At 37.3% G+C, this 18035-nt stretch overlaps 1 protein-coding gene across 1 annotated transcript in view; it reads right to left on the reverse strand.

Moving 5' to 3' along the window:
• Positions 1-4459: 4459 nt before the first annotated feature.
• The window catches only part of LOC102743327 (mitochondrial adenyl nucleotide antiporter SLC25A24), a 25236-nt gene continuing 11660 nt past the window's right edge, over positions 4460-18035 (reverse strand). Inside the window, exons 2-4 of the mRNA XM_006744993.2 lie at positions 15866-15992; positions 8714-8801; positions 4460-7476 (exon numbers count right to left, since the gene is read on the reverse strand). Coding sequence (XP_006745056.2) covers positions 7314-7476; positions 8714-8801; positions 15866-15992 — 378 coding nt within the window. The 3' untranslated portion in view covers positions 4460-7313. The remainder of the gene's footprint in view (positions 7477-8713; positions 8802-15865; positions 15993-18035) is intronic.

Consider the following 18035-nt stretch of genomic DNA (forward strand, 5'->3'; position numbering starts at 1 on the left):
GTGCCATTCCACCTCAGAACTTTGTACTTGATTTTCCCTCTAGTAGGACCTTTCTCCTTGGTTCTTTCCATAGATTTCTCTCTAATACTTAGCATAATCTTTATTAGTTCATTTCTATCTGTTGCTTGCTTCCTCCTTTAGAAAATAAGTCTGATAAGAGCAGCAACCTGTTTTTTTTTTATGCACTGGGATAGATGTACTATCTATCCTGGTCTTATTTAAGTATCTAAATATTTAAAAGGTCTATTTAAGTATTTAAATCCTGTACTATTTAAGTATTAAAAAAAGACCTAACCTGGTCTTTTTTATGCACTGTTGTAAACCTTGCACTTTGGTCACTGGAGATAAGTGTGCTCAATAAATATTTGTTGAATTAATAAATTAACACACCAGGTGCTGGGTTGTGTATTCATAATATAGTGCAGAAATTAAGTTTCTTCCCTCTGGGAGTTGACAGTATATACAAAAGATAGGAAAGGAAACAAGCAATTATAATATAAAGGAATAAGTACAATAACAAGGGTAGCAAAAAAAAATGTCTTAAGAACACAGTATCGAGACATTTAATGGAGTGTTGAATTCTTTTTATTTTTGTTGGGGGGAGATGAGTGGAACTGTCAAGGAACACTTTTCATGTAAAGTAACTTAGAAGTAGCAAAGCAATATGAATCCAGGTATTCTGACCTCAAAGTTTACCTTCTTGTCCATCACACTGTACTGTCTCCCTATAGAAGTAGGGATTAACCAAGGGAATGTTCTAGGCAAAGAAAATAATTTGTTCATAGACATTAGATATTCTAAGAACTGCAAGACTGTATATAGGGATGGAGGGAGGGTAAAGGAACGCTCAAGACCTTGGAATAATGTTGACATTTATGGCTTGAGCAATTAGGAAGATGATGACACCATTCAGTGAAATGGTAAAAGAAGATCTAGGGGACAAATGATGTGGTGTGTGTGTTTGAGGTGTCCCAATTGATATCCAATAAATGCTTGCACATGCAGAAGGAAGGTGTGCTCTAGAGATGTAAGATTTGGAGCAATCAATTGGTCTATATCTGATAGTTCAACGTGGAAGAGTAAATAGGATTGCCTAGAAAAAAAATATACAGGGTGAGAGGCAAACAAAGTTGAAACTAGAACATAGAAGAAAGCTAATATATGAGACAGGCTGAGAAAGAAGAGCCTCAAGGGAGACAGAAAAGTAATGACAGAGAGGTGGGAAGAAACCAGGAGAATGCAGTGTCAAGGAAGCCAGCTGAAGAGAACACGTAAAAAAAGAGAGTGGTAAGATCTAGAAAATATCCACTGAACTAACAGTAGAGAGACTGGCTTAGTAAAAGAATTTCTACAAAGTGGTGAAAGCAAAACCAGTTAGTTGAGAAGTGAATGGGAAGTATAGCCATGAAGAGAGAAAAAGGATAAGGTAGCTAGATGGGACTTCAGTAGGATTACATTTTTTTGTTAAAGGTACTGGCTTAAATATGTTAAATGTTGTATTTAAATGCAGGATATTTAAATACAAAAAATAAAGGAGATAATAGAGAGAATAAGGCCCCTGAATGGGTCAAAGATGAAATCAAAGGGGAAATAAAAAAAAAAATACCTTAAGACAAATGGAAACACAATACACCAAAACTTATGGCATGCAGCAAACTCAGTTCTTAGATGGAAGTTCATAGCAATACAGGCCTACCTCAAGAAACAAGAAAAACCTCAATCTAAATTTAAACCTTAAGGAACTAGTATTATGCTAACTGAAATAAGTCAGTCAGAAAAAGAAAAATACCATATGATTTCACTCAAATGTGGAATTTAAGAAACAAAACAGATGAACATAGGGGAAAGGAAGGAAAAATAAAATAAGATGAAAACAGAGAGGGAGGCAAACTCTTAATTCTAGGAAACAGAGGGTTGCTGGAGGGGGGGGATGGGGTAACTGGGTGATGGGCATTAAGGGCGCACTTGATGTAATAAGTACTGGGTGTTATATGCAACTGATGAATCATTAAATTCTACCCCTGAAACTAATAAAAAAATAATAATAATAATTAATAAATAAACCTTAAGGAACTAGAAAAAGAAAAACTAAGACCAAAGTTAGCAGAAGGAAGGAAATAATAAAGATCAGAGCAGAAATAAGTGAAATAGAGACCGGAAACAAAAACAAACAAAAAACAAAAGATCACCAAAACTAAGTGCTGGTTTTTTTAAAAAAGATAAACAAAATTGGCAAACCTTTAGCTAGACTAACTAAAGAGAGAAGACTCAAATAAATAAAAGCAGAAACAAAAGAGGAGACATTACAACTGATACCACAAAACTACAATGGGTCATAAGACATTACTCTGAACAATTATACACCAATAAATTGCATAATCTAGAAGAAATGTATAAATTCCTAGGCACATACAACCTACTGAGACTTAATCATGAAGAAAGAAAAAATCTGAACAGACCAATAATGAGAAAGCAGATTGAATCACTAATGAAAAAAATCTCCCAACAAAGAAAACCCCAGGACCAGATGGTATCCCCGGTGAATTCTACCAAAATTTAAAGAAGAATTAATGCCAATCATTCTCAAACTCTACTAAACAACTGAAGAGAACTGAACCCTTCCAAACTCATTTTTATAATACTAGCATTATCCTGATACAAAAGTCAGACAAGGACACTACAAGAAAACTACAAACCAATAGCCCTAATGAACATAAATGCAAAAATCCTCCACAAAATATTAGGAAATAGAATTCAATGGCACATTAAAAGGATCATGATAAATGGGATTTATCCCTGGGATGCAAAGATGGTTCAACATACACAAATCAAAAAATGTGATATATCACGTTGAATTAAGGATAAAAATCATACGATCATCTCAATAAATGCAGAAAAAGCATTTGACAAAATTCAACATCCTTTCAAGACTAAAACTCTCAAAAAGTTGGGTATAGAATGAATATAACTCAACATATTAAAGGCCATATATTACAAGCCCATAGCTAACATAATACTCAATGATTAAAGATCGAAAGCCTTTCCTTGAAGATCAGAAACAAGACAATGGTGACAATTCTTCTCACCAGCCCTATACAACATAGTACTGAAAGTCCTAGCCTCAGCATGAAAGAGAAATTAAAGGCATCCAGAGGCGCCTGGGTGGCTCAGTTGGTTAAGCCTCTGACTCTTGATTTCAGTTCAGGTTATGATCTCAGGGTCATTAGATCAAGCCCCACATCAGGCTCCATACCAAGTGTGGAGACTGCTTAAGATTCTCTCACTCCTTCTCCCTCTGCCCCTCCCTGCTCAATCTCTGTCTCTCTGTCTCTCTCTCTCAAAAAAAAAAAAAAAAGCATCCAAATCAGAACAAAAGAAGTAAAACTGTCTCTGTTGCAAATGACATGATCTTATATATAAGAAATCCTAAAGACTACACAAAAAAACTTAGAACTAATCAATGGAATCAGCAAAGTTGCAAGATACAAAATCAATATATAAAAACCAGTTGCATTTCTATACACTAACAACAAAATATCTGAAAAAGAAATATAGAAAACAATCTCATTTATAATAGCATCAAAAACAATAAAATAGTTAGGAATAAATTTAACCAAGGAGGTAAGAGACTTGCACACTGAAAACTAGATAACATTGATGAAAGAAATTGAGTATGACACAAATAAATGGAAAGATATACCATGCTCATGGACTGGAAGAATTAATATTGTTAAATGTCCATATACCCAAAGCCATCTATAGATTCAATGCAAGCCCTATCAAAATTCCAATGGCATTTTTCAGAGAAATAGAAAAAAAAAATCCTAGAATGTATATGGAAACACAAAACTCAAATAGTGAAAGCAATCCTGAGAGAGAACAAAGCTGGAGGCATTATACTCCTTGATTTTAAGCTATACTACAAAGCTATAGTAATGAAAACAGTATGATACTGGCACAAAAACAGACACATAAACCAATGGAACAGAATTGAGAGCCCAGAAATAAACCCTCACATATATGGTAAACTCATATTTGACAAAGGAGCCAAGAATATTCAATGGACAAAGAATAGTCTTTTAAAAGAATGATGTTGGGAAAACTGGTTAATCACATGCAGCAGAATAAAATTGGACCCTTACCTTAAACCACTCAGAAAAATTAACTCAAAATGGATTAAAAACTTAAACATAAGATCTGAACCTGTAAAAATCCTTAAAATAAACAAGGAAAAAGCTGCTTCATATGGGTCTTGGCAATGACCTTTTGTATATGACACCAAGAGCATAATTAGCAAGAGCAAAAAGTATTTGTAAGCATCCAACTCTTGATTTCAGCTCAAGTCATGATCTCAGGGTCATGAGATGGAGCCCCAAATCAGGGCTCCACACTGAGTGTGGAACCTGTTTAAAATGCTCTCTCTCCCTCTGCCCTTCCCCTGCCTCTTGCTCTCTCTCTCTCTTTCTAAAAAGAAAACAAAAGGAAAAATTAATAAGTAGGTCTACATCAAACTTAAAAGCTTCTACACAGTAAAAGAAACAATCAGCAATATGAAAAAAGGCAACCTACAGAACAGCAGAAAATACCTACAAACCATATATCTGATTTGGGGTTAATATGCAAAATATATAAGGGTCTCATACAACTCAATAACAACAACAAAAAAACCAATCTAATGAAAAAAATGGGCAAAACAACAAAACAGGTATTTCTCAAAAAAAAAGACATACAAATGGCCAACATGTATATGAAAAGATGGTCCACATTACTAATCAACAGGGAAATGCAAATCAAAATCACAATGATATTACCTCTTGTTAGAATAGCAACTACCTACAAAACAAGAGATAACAAGTGTTAGTAAGGATGGAGAGAGAAGGGAAGGAACCCTTCTGCATTGTTGGTGGGAATTTAATTGGTATAACCACTATGGAAATCAGTATGAGGTTCCTCAAAATATTAAAAAAGAACTGTCATATCCAGAAATTCCACTTCTTGGTATAAAGCCAAAGGAAATGAAATCAGGATCTCAGGGGCGCCTGGGTGGCTCAGTTGGTTAAGCGTCTGACTCTTGATTTCTGCTCAAGTCGTGATCTCAAGGTCCTGGGATTGAGCCCAAAGTCTGGCTCCCTGCTCAGCATGGAATCTGCTTGTTTCCCTCTCCCTCTGTCCCTCCCCGTGCTCACCTAAGTGTGCGCTCTCTCTCACTCTCTCTCTCTCTCTCTCATTCTCCCTCCCTCGAATAAAGCATTTAAAAAAAAGAAATCGGGATCTCAAAAAGATATCTGTACCTCCAGGTTCGTTGCAGCATTATTCACAAAAACCAAGTAATGGAAACAATCTAAGTGTCCACCTGTAGATGAATAAATAAAGAAGATGCAGTATATATACACAATGGTTTATTATTCAGCCATTAGAAAGAAGAAAATCCTGCTATTTGCAACAATATGGATGGACCTCAAGGACATTATGCTAAATGAAATAAGTCAAACAGAGAAAGAAAAACACTGTACAGTATCACTTAAATATGGAATCTAAAAAAAGGCAAATTCATAGAAACAGAGTAGAATGGTGGTTGCCAAGAGCTGGGAAATGAGGGAAATGGGAAGATGTTGGTCTAAGGACAAAAACCTCTGGTTATGAGGTGAATAAGTTCTGGGGACCAAATGTACAACAGCATGGTGATTACAGTTAATAATGTATTATATACCTGAAAGTTGCTAAGAGAGTAAATCTTAAACGTTCTCACCACAAAAAAGAAATGGTAATTATGTGAGGGTTATGGAGGGAAATGTGACAATCATTTCACAATACATACGTGTATCAGATATCATGTTGTACACCTTAACTTACACAATGTTGTATGTCAATTCTGCCTCAAAAAATCTTGAAAAAATAGACAAAGATAAAAATAGACAATTTGTAGACAAGAACATGTGAATCTCTAGTATTTCTATGAAGACAAGTTAGAAATGCCCATTAAGACAAGATACCACTCTATACCCAACAGAGTGGAAAATATTAGAAAATTGGATAATACCAAGCAATATTCATGCATTGCTGGTGGCAATGTAAGCTGGTATAGAAAGTCATTTGGGAAATAACATGTCTATCTTTCATAGAATTAAGACTGGATAACCTCTGTAAAATTGCAAATGCATATTCGTTTTGACTCAGAAATCCAGGTGAAATTCTCTAAGGTACAAAAGAGGAAAGTTTTTTTGTTTGTTTGTTTGTTTTTGTTTTTTTTTGTTTTTTGGATGAAGTTGGAGAAGATCTAGATGTCTATTACTAGGGAAATGGATAAAGAAGATGTGTTAAATGCATACCATGTAGTGGTTAGAAGCAATAAACTAGATGAATGCATAACAACAAGGACAAATCTTAAAATCATAACACCAAGTGAACAAAGCAAGAAATCAGTTGTGGACTTTAGCAGAATACTACCCATGTAAATTAAATACACACACACACACACACGAAACACTACATGATTCCTAAGAATATATACATATCCAAGACACAGACTACACATATTAATATAAGTGCCTATCATAATAAGTAACATTTATTGAAGACATATATTACCTGCCCAGCCCTTTTCTAAATTCACTAACTAATGTATTAATTTAATTCTCAAAACTCTTACCATTATTATCCCCAGTATGTAACTGAGAAAACTGAGGCACAGAGGGATTATAAAGCTAGTGGGTGGCAGAAGTGAAATTCAACCCTAGACATCTGACTCTGAAGCCTATGCTCTTTGTCCTCCCCTATATTGTCTATGAAGAGGAGGATGCAAATAGTATGCCATGAATAAATGATTAACTTAACCCCCTGCATCGAGATCTAAAAAAGAAAAAACAAGTTTTTGATTAAAAAACCTCATTTGTTCCTCACAACTCTGAGTCAAGTCCTTACATAAAAAGAACAGGTAGATTATATATTTGATCCTTTCTGATTCTGAAATTTTGAATCTTAATCTTTGACTTTACATTTCCCATGACAGAAAGCTAAGTGAGTATATCATCTCTGATATAATCTGTGAAAAAAGAAAAGTATATTATTTTTCCACTTTCCTAGGACAGTTAACTATATTAGAGTAATTTATTCTCAACAAAAAGTAGGCCCTTTCAGTAGATGAGTATATACTTTAAGTTCTAGGTTTTAGTAAACAAAGAAATTGTAGTAGCTATGTTTGTACATTTAATACTAATACTCGTTGCTCAATTAGAACATTATAAGGAGAGAATATTGTTATTTTAGCCACTGAAGCTGGAAGTATTATAGAGGTTATGTAATCATAATAACAGCTATGACACTGTGACAAAATAAAAATAGATTAAAATACAAAGCAATCTTACAGTAGAATGCTTCCAGAAACGAGCAATTTCATCAATATTTGTTGCAGGATGAAGTAAAAAGTAGTACTTCCATTCATCCCAGTCTACTGTCATTGTTCCATCACTATCAATGCTGAAATTTAAAACAAAAATAGTGCTTATAACATTTACAACAAATACTCTAAGAATAAGTACTAAGAATACTCTGTTGAGTATTTTAAAAGTTGCTAAGACAGTAGATCTTATGTTAATTGTTCTTACATGGAGACAACCTAAGGGTCTACCAATGGATGAATGGATAAAGAAAATGTGGTATGTGTGTGTGTGCGCAGTGGAATATTATTCAGCCATAACAAAAGGAAATCTAGACATTTGAGAGAACATAGATAGACCTTGAGGGCATTTTGCTAAGTGAAATAAGTCGGACAGAGAAAGACAAATACCGTATGATCGCACCTGTAAGTGAAATCTTTAAAAAAACAAAGAGCTCATAGATAGAACAGATTGGTGGGTGGTTGCCAGAGGTGGAGGTTTAGGGGATGAGTGAAATGGGTGAGAGAGGTTGAAAGGTACAAACTTCAGTTATAAAGTAAGTCATGGGAATGTAATGTACAGCATGGTAACTATAGTTAATAATACTGTGCTGCATATTTTTGAAAGCTGATGAGAGTAAATCTTAAAAGTTCTCATCACAAGAAAAAAAAATTTAATTACATATGGTAACAGATGTTAACTAGACTTACTGTGATGATCATTTCACAATATTTACAAATATCAGAACATTACATTGTACACCTGAAACTAATGTTATATGTCAATTATACCTCAATAAAAAAGAAATAAATTTAAGTTTTAACTATAAAAAAGTATTCTTATCACAAAAAAAATAGTTATAAATAAGACGGTGGGAGGAAACTTTTGGAAGGGATGGATATGTTTATGGCATAGATTGTGGTAATGATTTCCTAGGTGTATACTTACCTCCAAACTCAACAAGTTGCATATATTAGTTATGTACAGTTTTTGTATGTCAAAAAAATTAAAAATTAAATTTTTTTAAATCAATTGCTTAAGAGAATTATACCTATTCTTTAAACTAAAGCAGGCAGAATTTTATTCTAGGGACTTTGTAACATGTGAACACTTTATGATTTAGTCAATAGCATTCTCACAATTCAATAAATTTCTTAGGGATCTTTCTTATAACACTGTCAATAAAAGCTAATATTATCAAACCTAAAAAGAAAGGCACGCAGGCAGGAAAGGAGGGAGGCAGGCAGGGAGGAAGGGGCTACACCCATAGCAATTAATTTCTACCATGGAATATTAAATAAAAATAAAAACTATCAAAAATAAGGATAAGGACTGACCTTTGTAGAATTTTTTTTGACTGAGCTTCAGAAATATTTATACCCAGTGATTTCAAAGCAGCAATTATTTCTGAAGTTTCTATTATTCCTTTAAAAAGTGAAAAAATGTCAAATTAAATTATCTGAAAAGATAACAAGGCAAAATATACTTAGAATGCAATAATCTTTAAAAAGTCCATGTTTTTTAGACCTATAATCCTATATTCACAACACAAAGGCTAAAAGCGCTGAAAACTAAAAGACTTTTTGTAAATTTGGCACCAAAACTCATTTGGTAGCCAATTATTTATCTGATTTTGTGTGGTTATTCATTTGTTTCACTGAAGAAATATTCACGTTTATAATTGCATGGTGATGCCCCAAACCCCACCTGGAGTATTACATAATATATCATACACGCACTCTGTTGCTTTTCTAAAACCCAAATTCTAAATTTCTAAACACATTTTACCCTAAGGGTTTCCGATAAGAGATTTTAGATCTACAACAGATCTAGATTATTGTACCTACTTGGAAAAAATTAAAAAGCTAACTCTGAAGATCTGATTCAGGGGCATGAAAATAAGGCCACTCAACATTTTATAAGGTAAGTTTGTAAAGAAATAGCATACTTAAAATATAATAGAACACAAACTCTTTTTAACACAACCATATCCCATGTTAAATAACTCGAGTCAACTGATATATTTAATACAAGCCTACTATGCATCTCAATCTCAAATTGCTGAATGTTGTGAAGGAGAAATTAAGTATTCCATATGCTCCTCAAACTCTAAAACATTTAACTCATCATGCTGCTCTCCAAGTCCAAAAAAATCTTTGATGCCCCCTCACCCGCACCACCATGTAAAACAAAGAATTGAGGCTACTCATCTTTTAAAATATGAGGACATTTTCATGTTAAAAAAATCAACTTAATGTCACCTAGCTGTACAATCTATAACATCAAAAAACTACTATAAATTCAGTCACATCTTTATTTCGTATTTTATGAACTATAGCTGCATCTGCATACATTTATAAATAGTATACATATGTATGAGACATACTGATTTACCCTATAGACAAAGCCCAGTATTCACACACAGAATTTCAGATTCTTTGTGATCACTCCAAGGCCCCTAGTGTTCCAAGTTCCACAGGGTAGAATTCATTGGTCTATTCCTTAGCCCAAAAATCAAACTTTTCTTCAATTGGGGAAACTGAATCCTCTGCTTTACATCCCATTACAATTCTCAAACACTATACTCATTAATTCAATAACTTAAAAAATTTTTTGAAAGTATACTATTAAAATCACTATGTTAAATGTGAAAGAAGCCGGAGATTAATAAAACAACCCCTGAAGAGCTTACTAGCTTGTATGGATGAACTACTTATTTTAAAAATATATTGCACTGTGCTAACTATGTGTTATAGAAGAGTTATGAATAAAAAGCAATGCAGGGATAAATAAGAATTAAAAACAAAAGTCACAAATGAAGTACTATAAAGGATAAACAAGAGACCACCAAAGAAACAAAAAAAGCATTTCAGCAAAAGGTACAGTATGAGTGAGGTACACTTACTTGTTTAATAAAATTGATTGAGAACTTACATACGGTACTAGAAAGCAGGTTAGTAGCTACTTTGGAGGGTGGTGGTGATTTGGATGGGACAAAAAGGGACACTCCTGAGATGCTAGTAATATTCTGCTTCTTAATCTGGATGCTATTTCCTTGTTGTATGTTTGCCTCAGGAAAATTCATGGAGCTTTTACTTAGAATTTATGCACATTGCTATATATGTTATATGTCAATGAAATCTTCCCCCCAAAATACTAAGTTAGAGCTAAACCTGAAATGCTATATAAACAAGTTCTGACCCTGACTGACAATTTCCTAATTCTGCCTTTGTTCAAACTACGATCTCTCTGCTCAAGAAACCCCTTCATTCTTTTTTTTTTAAGATTTATTTATTTATTTATTTATTTATTTATTTATTTATTTATTTGAGAGAGAATGGCCCTGCGAGCTGGGGGAGGGGCAGAGAGAGAGAAACTCAAGCAGACTCCCCACTGAGCACAGAGCCCAACACAGGGTTTGATCCCACAACCCTAAGATCATGACCTGGGCCGAAACCAAGAGTAGGATGCTCAACTGACTGAGCCACCCAGGTGTCCCTCAAGAAACCCTTTCTTTTCAATTCTGTTTATGTATTGATCCAGCACAAATCTAAACTGTCCCTGGGCACAATTAAGCTCTCCCTATATCGCTTCTACAGTAACTATCATAGTCCGTCTTGTGTATGTTTATTCTTAATTCACCCAAAATTGTTTACTTCTGAAGACCTTTGTTAACACAGTTCCAAGTGCAATAGTTCACATATAGTGCTCAAAAACTGTTTGCTTCATTGAACTAAAATACATCGAGTAATTTTTACCTGAAGGAAGCTAAAAATCCAAGCTTAGATGTAGAAAAAAATTAGGTAATGAGATCCAGAATATTATCAAGGCCTATGAACTGAAAAGGAGATTCAAAATTGTCTTTAATTATATGCAGCTAGCTTTCACTGAGAATATAGACTTGAAATGAATTCAACAGAATAACAGTTGTTAGATGGATAGAGAGGAGGACCACAACCATTCCAGCATTGCAAACCAGGGAGAAATGCAAAATATTCCATCCCTGTACCAGCAATTTATTGCTAAGTAACAAACTATCCCAAAATTTAGTGTTTTAAAAAAGATGTCTTTGATTATGGGTATGCAATCTGAACTTGACTCAACTCACTGGTTCTTGTGCTGGTCTTGCCTGAGCCACTCTTGTGAATTCATTCATTTGAAGGTTTGTTCAACTACCGTCGGAAATCCAAGATGGCTTCACTCATGTCTGTTACCTCAGATGGAAATGTAGAACAATTGAGAACTAAATGAGCAATCTCTCCCGTTGGGTAACTAGATCTCTTTTCTGGTGGCTCAGGATGTTAAGAAAGAGTATTCCACGAGGACAAGCTCCAATATGCCAGTACTTATTAAGCCTTGCTAATGCCCTAACGCCTGAAGTAAGTCAAAATGGCCAAGCCCAGGCCTGTGTGGTTCACAAGGCTAACACAAAGGCATACATCCTGGGAGATGTGGCTCACTGGGAGAGCCAATGGAAATCAAAATGTTTAACCTTCCTTAGCCTCAGTGTTCTCATCTGTAAAATGCAGCTGCTATAATGACTTGTATGAGACAAAAATAAGATATAGAAAATAAAATCCAATAAATGTTAGTTCTTTTCCTACTGTTTCTCCAATCCCCAAAAAACTCCATCTAAAAAAGAATTCAATAATTACTTCATTCACATCATTATAACCGCATTCCATGGACACTTTGGCTGAACAGGAGCAGGAGCTCAGATACTACTTAGTGAGAGAAGTTAAATAGATCAGATCACATCAGGGCTTGCGCACGTCCTGCCAGTGAGTTTGATAGTACACCAGCCCACGTGCATCCTCTTGTCTCCAGTGATTGGCATAAGGCCTGGAAAGCCTCCTGGGGGACAGAAAGCAGGTGGTTAAAATTGAATTCTGCATACTATTAATTTTTAACAAATATAATGTGTGATGAGCTGGGAGAGTCCCAACAGGAACAATGATGTCAGGAAGGAAAAGCAGAGGAAGTGAGCCAGATCCAGTGAGCCAGGTCCAGTAATAGAATTCAGAAGGAAATGTTGGCTCCAGGGTCAAAGACACACACCTGATACAAGAAACTACCCTAGCCCAGCCAATCTGGAAGCACTTGGACACTCTGGAAGAAAGTGACTGCACGTTCATATGAATTGAGAAAGCTTATACGTTGAGGCCCCGAATATTCTGGTATTATCAGACACTTGATTAAGCATAACAGTGGGGAGGAGTTTCCTATGGCTGCATAACTAAGTACCATAATCTGGTAGCTTAGAACAAAAGGAATTTATGGTCTCACAGTTCTGGAGACCAGAAGTCTGAAATCAAGGTGTCAGCAGGGCCATGCTCCCTCTGAAGATGCCAGGGAAGGATCTGTTCTGTGCTTCTCTCTGAGCTTCTGGTAGCCGCAGTTGTTCCTTGGCTTGTTGATGCATCACCCCATTCCTGATCCCATCACACCAAATAGCCACTTCACATCATGTTCCTCTGTGCGTATCTGCCTCTGTGTCCAAGTTTCCCCTTTATATGACACCAGTCATATTAGATATTGGGCATTACCCTAATGGTGTCATTTTAACATGATTACTTCTGTAAAGACCTATTTCCAAATAAGGTCACAGTCTGAGGTATGGGAGGCTCAATGAATCTCTTCTAGGGTGCACACAATTCAACCCATACCAGAGGATGTATTCCCTTTTCCACCCACAAAAAGCATGCTGGTGAAAGTAAATTGGCTGAGCTCTACACAAAAGTGGTCACTGAAGCAACAACAGTGATGACACAGAAAGCAGGCAGCCCGATCAGACCTCGCACCTCTGCTAGAGCCTAAGCTCTGCAGTCCAGGTGGGCAGGAGCCCTGGTGCCAAGAGTAGAGCTTCATACCAACTGTCACAGCTCAGAACAAATGAAGCCCATGGGAATTTGGACAGTAGCTCTACCAGAATGGTACCTCCACAGGACTTTGAGGACTGAACTGTGATATTCCAGCTTGACTAGTCAAGGCAGAAATGAAAAGATCTATATTGCTAATCACTGTATTACTTTCGGATTTCCACCTTGCCTCAGCAAAAGTATTCTCTTTATTACCAAGAGCTACAAGCACTGATTTGCAGCTTTACCAGAGACAATAATAGCATTATGTTTTTACTAGTTATCTGATTTCATTGATTATCTGACACAGTGGATTTTCAGCTTACAAATGTTGATCACGGTGGTAACCACCAGTAACAGGTGAAATTCCAGAATAGCACAAGAGCAGAACTATTGGGAAAAGATCAGCAGCAATTGAGGACCAGTTCTAATTGAAAGACATTAGTAAGTAGTACCTCTAAAGCTTCTGGGCACTATTTCTTTCTTTTTTTTTTTTTAAAGATTTTATTTATTTATTTGAGAGAGAAAGAATGAGGCACAGAGAGAGCATGAGAGGGGGAGGGTCAGAGGGAGAAGCAGACCCCCCACTGAGCAGGGAGCCCGATACGGGACTCGATCCTGGGACTCCAGGATCATGACCTGAGCTGAAGGCAGTCGCTTAACCAACTGAGCCACCCAGGCACCCTGGGCACTATTTCAATAGCAGGACCCAGAAAGTCCTAAACTTCTCTCTGAAAAAGTGAATGGAAGCTTGAAGCACTGCAATTTGGGTATCACAGGTCACTAAAGCCTGTGACATTCAGGATACATTTTGTTTTACCCAAGAATCAATCAGTACAATCCTTTAAATAGCTTCTCTGGTACACTTAGAATTTTTCAATTAACAACAACTAAATTTCTGAAAACTTAAAAATCCATGTGTTCCTTAAATAGGGTGTAATTAGGTTCTAATTACCCATGGTTGATTAGCCACATATGGATGCAGAAATGGTATTCTACTTTTACCTACAGTCTTTATGATTTAAGGGTTTGTGACAAAGTGCACCTTTCCTCTGTAAATCAGTATGGATATTTATCACAACACTATGTATAAGAGTACAAATTTGGAAACATCCCAAATGTCTTAAAATACAGGAATGATTAGATAAGTCTACTCATAAATGGAATATTTCAGAGTCATTAAAAACTATGTGAAGAATATTAAATGAAATGAAAATGCTTACATTATAACATTAAAAGAAAAAAGTAGGACATCAAACTATATGTAGTGTGACTACAATTTCATTTAAAGAGAGAAAGAGGGATGCCTGGGTGGCTCAGTCAGTTAAGCATCTGTCTTAGGCTCAGGTCATGATCCCAGAGTCCTGGGATCAAGCCCCACATGGGGCTCCTTGCTCGGCAGGGAGCCCGCTTCTCCCTCTCCCTCTGCCTGCTGCTCCCCCTGCTTGTGCTCTCTCTCTCTCTAATAAATAAAATCTTTTTTTAAAAAGTGTATGCTGGGGTGCCTGGGTGGCTCAGTCGGTTAAGCGGCTGCATTCGGCTCAGGTCATGATCCCAGGGTACTGGGATCGAGCCCCGCATTGGGCTCCCTGCTCAGCAGAGAGCCTGCTTCTCCCTTTCCCTCTGCCTGCCGCTCTGCCTACTTGTGCTATCTCTCTGTCAAATAAATAAATTTTTAAAAATCTTAAAAAAAAAAAGTGTATGCTTAAAAAAAGAGAGAGAAAGAGAAACCAAGAAAGAAATAAAAAGTCTAGAAGAAACTATAAAAATATATTAAAATGTTAAACCTGATCTCCAGACAGCAGGGTTACAAGTAACTTTTACTTTCTTTTAAGATCTTTGTGTTATCTAACTTTTCTGCAACCAAAATATTTTCAAAATCAGCAAGTAAACAATGGCATTTTTTTAAATTACCATGATACTTTCAGCTCATACATTGCAAAAGAGTGGAGAGGCCTTGGGGCGCCTGGGTGGCTCAGTCGTTAAGCGTCTGCCTTCAGCTCAGGTCATGATCCCAGAGTCCTGGGATCAAGCCCTGCATCAGGCTCCCTGCTCGGTGGGAAGCCTGCTTCTCCCTCTCCCACTCCCCCTGCTTGTGTTCCCTCTCTCACTGTGTCTCTTTCTGTCAAATAAATAAAATCTTCAAAAAAAAATTAAAAAAAAAAAAAGAGTGGAGAGACCTACTCCCTAAGCCAAGAAGCTTTAAATTCAGAGGACAAATTATTTTATTAAAAAAATAGTAACCAGGGGCGCCTGGGTGACTCAGTCAGTTAAGTGTCTGCCTTCAGCTCGGGTCGTGATCCCGAGGTCCTGGGATGGAGCCCTGCATCAGGCTCCCTGCTCAGCGGGGATTCTGCTTCTCCCTCTCCCTCTGCCCCTTCCTTGTTTGTGCTCTCTCTCTCAAATAAATAAATTAAATATTTAAAAATATAGTAACCACACAAAAACTTTAACACTAATAAATATAGTTTATATAATATTCTCCAAAAGAAAAAATTACTACTAGACATGCAATAGAAATAACTGAATCTCTGATGGTACGAGGAAGTTAAAGACTGATAAAACAATGTCCTTTAGTACTGACAATTATTATTCGTGTTAAGCTAATTGTAATAAAACACAAACACACACCATCATTATTTTTGTCCAGACTATTAAATGCCAGCCTCATTTTTTTCTCGTGGTCTTTAAGGTACTGCAAAAATTCTCCAAAGTCCAATCTTGAATCCTCATTGGTATCTCCAGCTTTAAAAATGTCCTACAAGAAAGAAGAAACTCATTGCAGAGACATATTGCAAGTAAACCCTGTAGCATGCTAACATTGGCACATTTCACACATATTAATTATTGTCTTAGTTTTTCAGTCACAGATACAAGGCTAAGAACATTTGTGATTTTTTAACTTGTGCAATACTAGAGTCAATAACCACGTCATTCCACATAATTCTGAATTTATAAGTAGGTATTTACCAGAGGTAAACAATGAATGCCAATTGCCTTGAGAGAAGAAAGATACTAAGATACATAATCTTTGCCATCAGAGACCTCACACTCTATTAACTAAATGAGAGAAAATACTTAAATTTCTAGGAGGACTTAGGATGGTGGAGTAGTAGGGGGACCCTGGGCTTCCTCCTCCCTGGAACACAGCTAGCTCAACATCAAATCATTTTGAACACCTAGGAAATCAATCTGAGGATTAAGAAAACAATCTGCACAATTGGAGGGAGAGAACATGGCAGATGTGAGTTTCAGAGCCATGAATTGGGGGAGAAAAAAGCTGCGGTGCCACAGAGAAGAGGGAGCACTTTTCTTGGAACAAAGTTGGGGAGGGAGGGAGAGAGTAGCGGGAGGGTCTGTGCAAGACGTCGTGGTGTGGGAATCCCCTGCGTGACACTGGGAGAGAAAGCTCCCCTTCCCAGAGTACATTTGGAAGAGGGTTTTTTTTTTAAGATTTTTTTTTTATTCATTTGAGAGAGAGATAGAAACAGCAACAAAGAGCAGGAGCAGGGAGGAGAGGGAAAAGCAGGCTCCCCGCCGAGCAGGGAGCCTGACATGGGGCTCGATCCCAGGACCCCCAAATCACAACCCGAGCCAAAGGCAGAAGCCAATTGACTGAGCCACCCAGGGGCCCCTGGAAGAGGGTTTTTGCCTCTCCAAGGACAAAAGGCCCACCAGGCACCACAGAGCAGCAGTTCAACAGCAGGGGACAGAGGTGCAGGCAGAGGGCTGATAATCTGGTCATAGCTTTTCCCTGTGCATCACCATAGACTCCAGCCACCTGTGCAGCCTAGGCAACTGCTTTTCTGGTACTGAACAGTGCCAGGCGCAATGCTGTGAGGCTCTTCTCCAGGGGAGGGAACAGGTCCACACCTTGCCGTGCCCTTTAAAATACGGAATTTTGAAACCCAGCCATGGGCCAAAGATAAAACATACAAGAACTGTGGTGCCAGGCGTGCCCACAGCCAGCCACAGACAGATTGAGGGCATGGATCTGATGAAAGCCTGCAGCAGAGGAAAGGAGATTATTCTCTTTTCTGTGAGGGCTGCCTAAACAGGGAGGCTGTGAGTACCCCTCCCTGGAGATGAGAGGGCGGGGTGACACCATCTTCCACCCCCACACGCACACCCTGTCAGACTTCAGAGAGAAACACAACACCTCCAGTGGAGGCTGGAGTCCCTTACACCAAATCCTGGCCCCCTGCGCCTGGCAAGGGCATCTTTACAAGGGAAGTTCTGACTGTGAGACAGAGCAGCGGGCCCCTCCCTCAGAAGACCAACACAGGCCCCCCTCATGTACCAGGTCTACCGATCACAGAGTGCTCCAAAGTCTCAGCTTCAGTTCTGGTGGAACTGGTTTTTTATTTTTTCTTTTCCTTTTTTCTTTTTTTCTTTGGAATCAGGCTCATAGTTTTTTGTTCATTTGTTGGTTTGTTTATTTGTTTCCTTTTCTCATTTTTTGGATCAGGCTTTTTTCTTTTCTTTTTTCCTTCTTTTTTTATCTTTGGACTCAGGCTTATACTTTTTTGTTTGTCTGTTTGTTGTTCCTTTTCCTTTTCTCTTGCCTTGCATCAGGACTTTTTTGCCCCTTTTTAGACATATCTTAACAAACAAATCAAAGCACACCTAGTTAAAAGTCCAAACACTCCCCACTGCAAGGAAGGAGGACCTCTGCAGAGGACTGACCTGTGGAAAAGAGCAGCCAAAACACAATAGCAGAGTGCACACAGCATACACCAGAAACACTTCCTGAAATGCCAGGCCCTGGACAGTGTATGACCCCTTCTTTTTTTTTTTTTTT

Source organism: Leptonychotes weddellii, chromosome 4 (assembly GCF_054177405.1).
Source record: "Leptonychotes weddellii isolate Sample4059 chromosome 4, ASM5417740v2, whole genome shotgun sequence".
Lineage (NCBI taxonomy): Eukaryota > Metazoa > Chordata > Mammalia > Carnivora > Phocidae > Leptonychotes > Leptonychotes weddellii.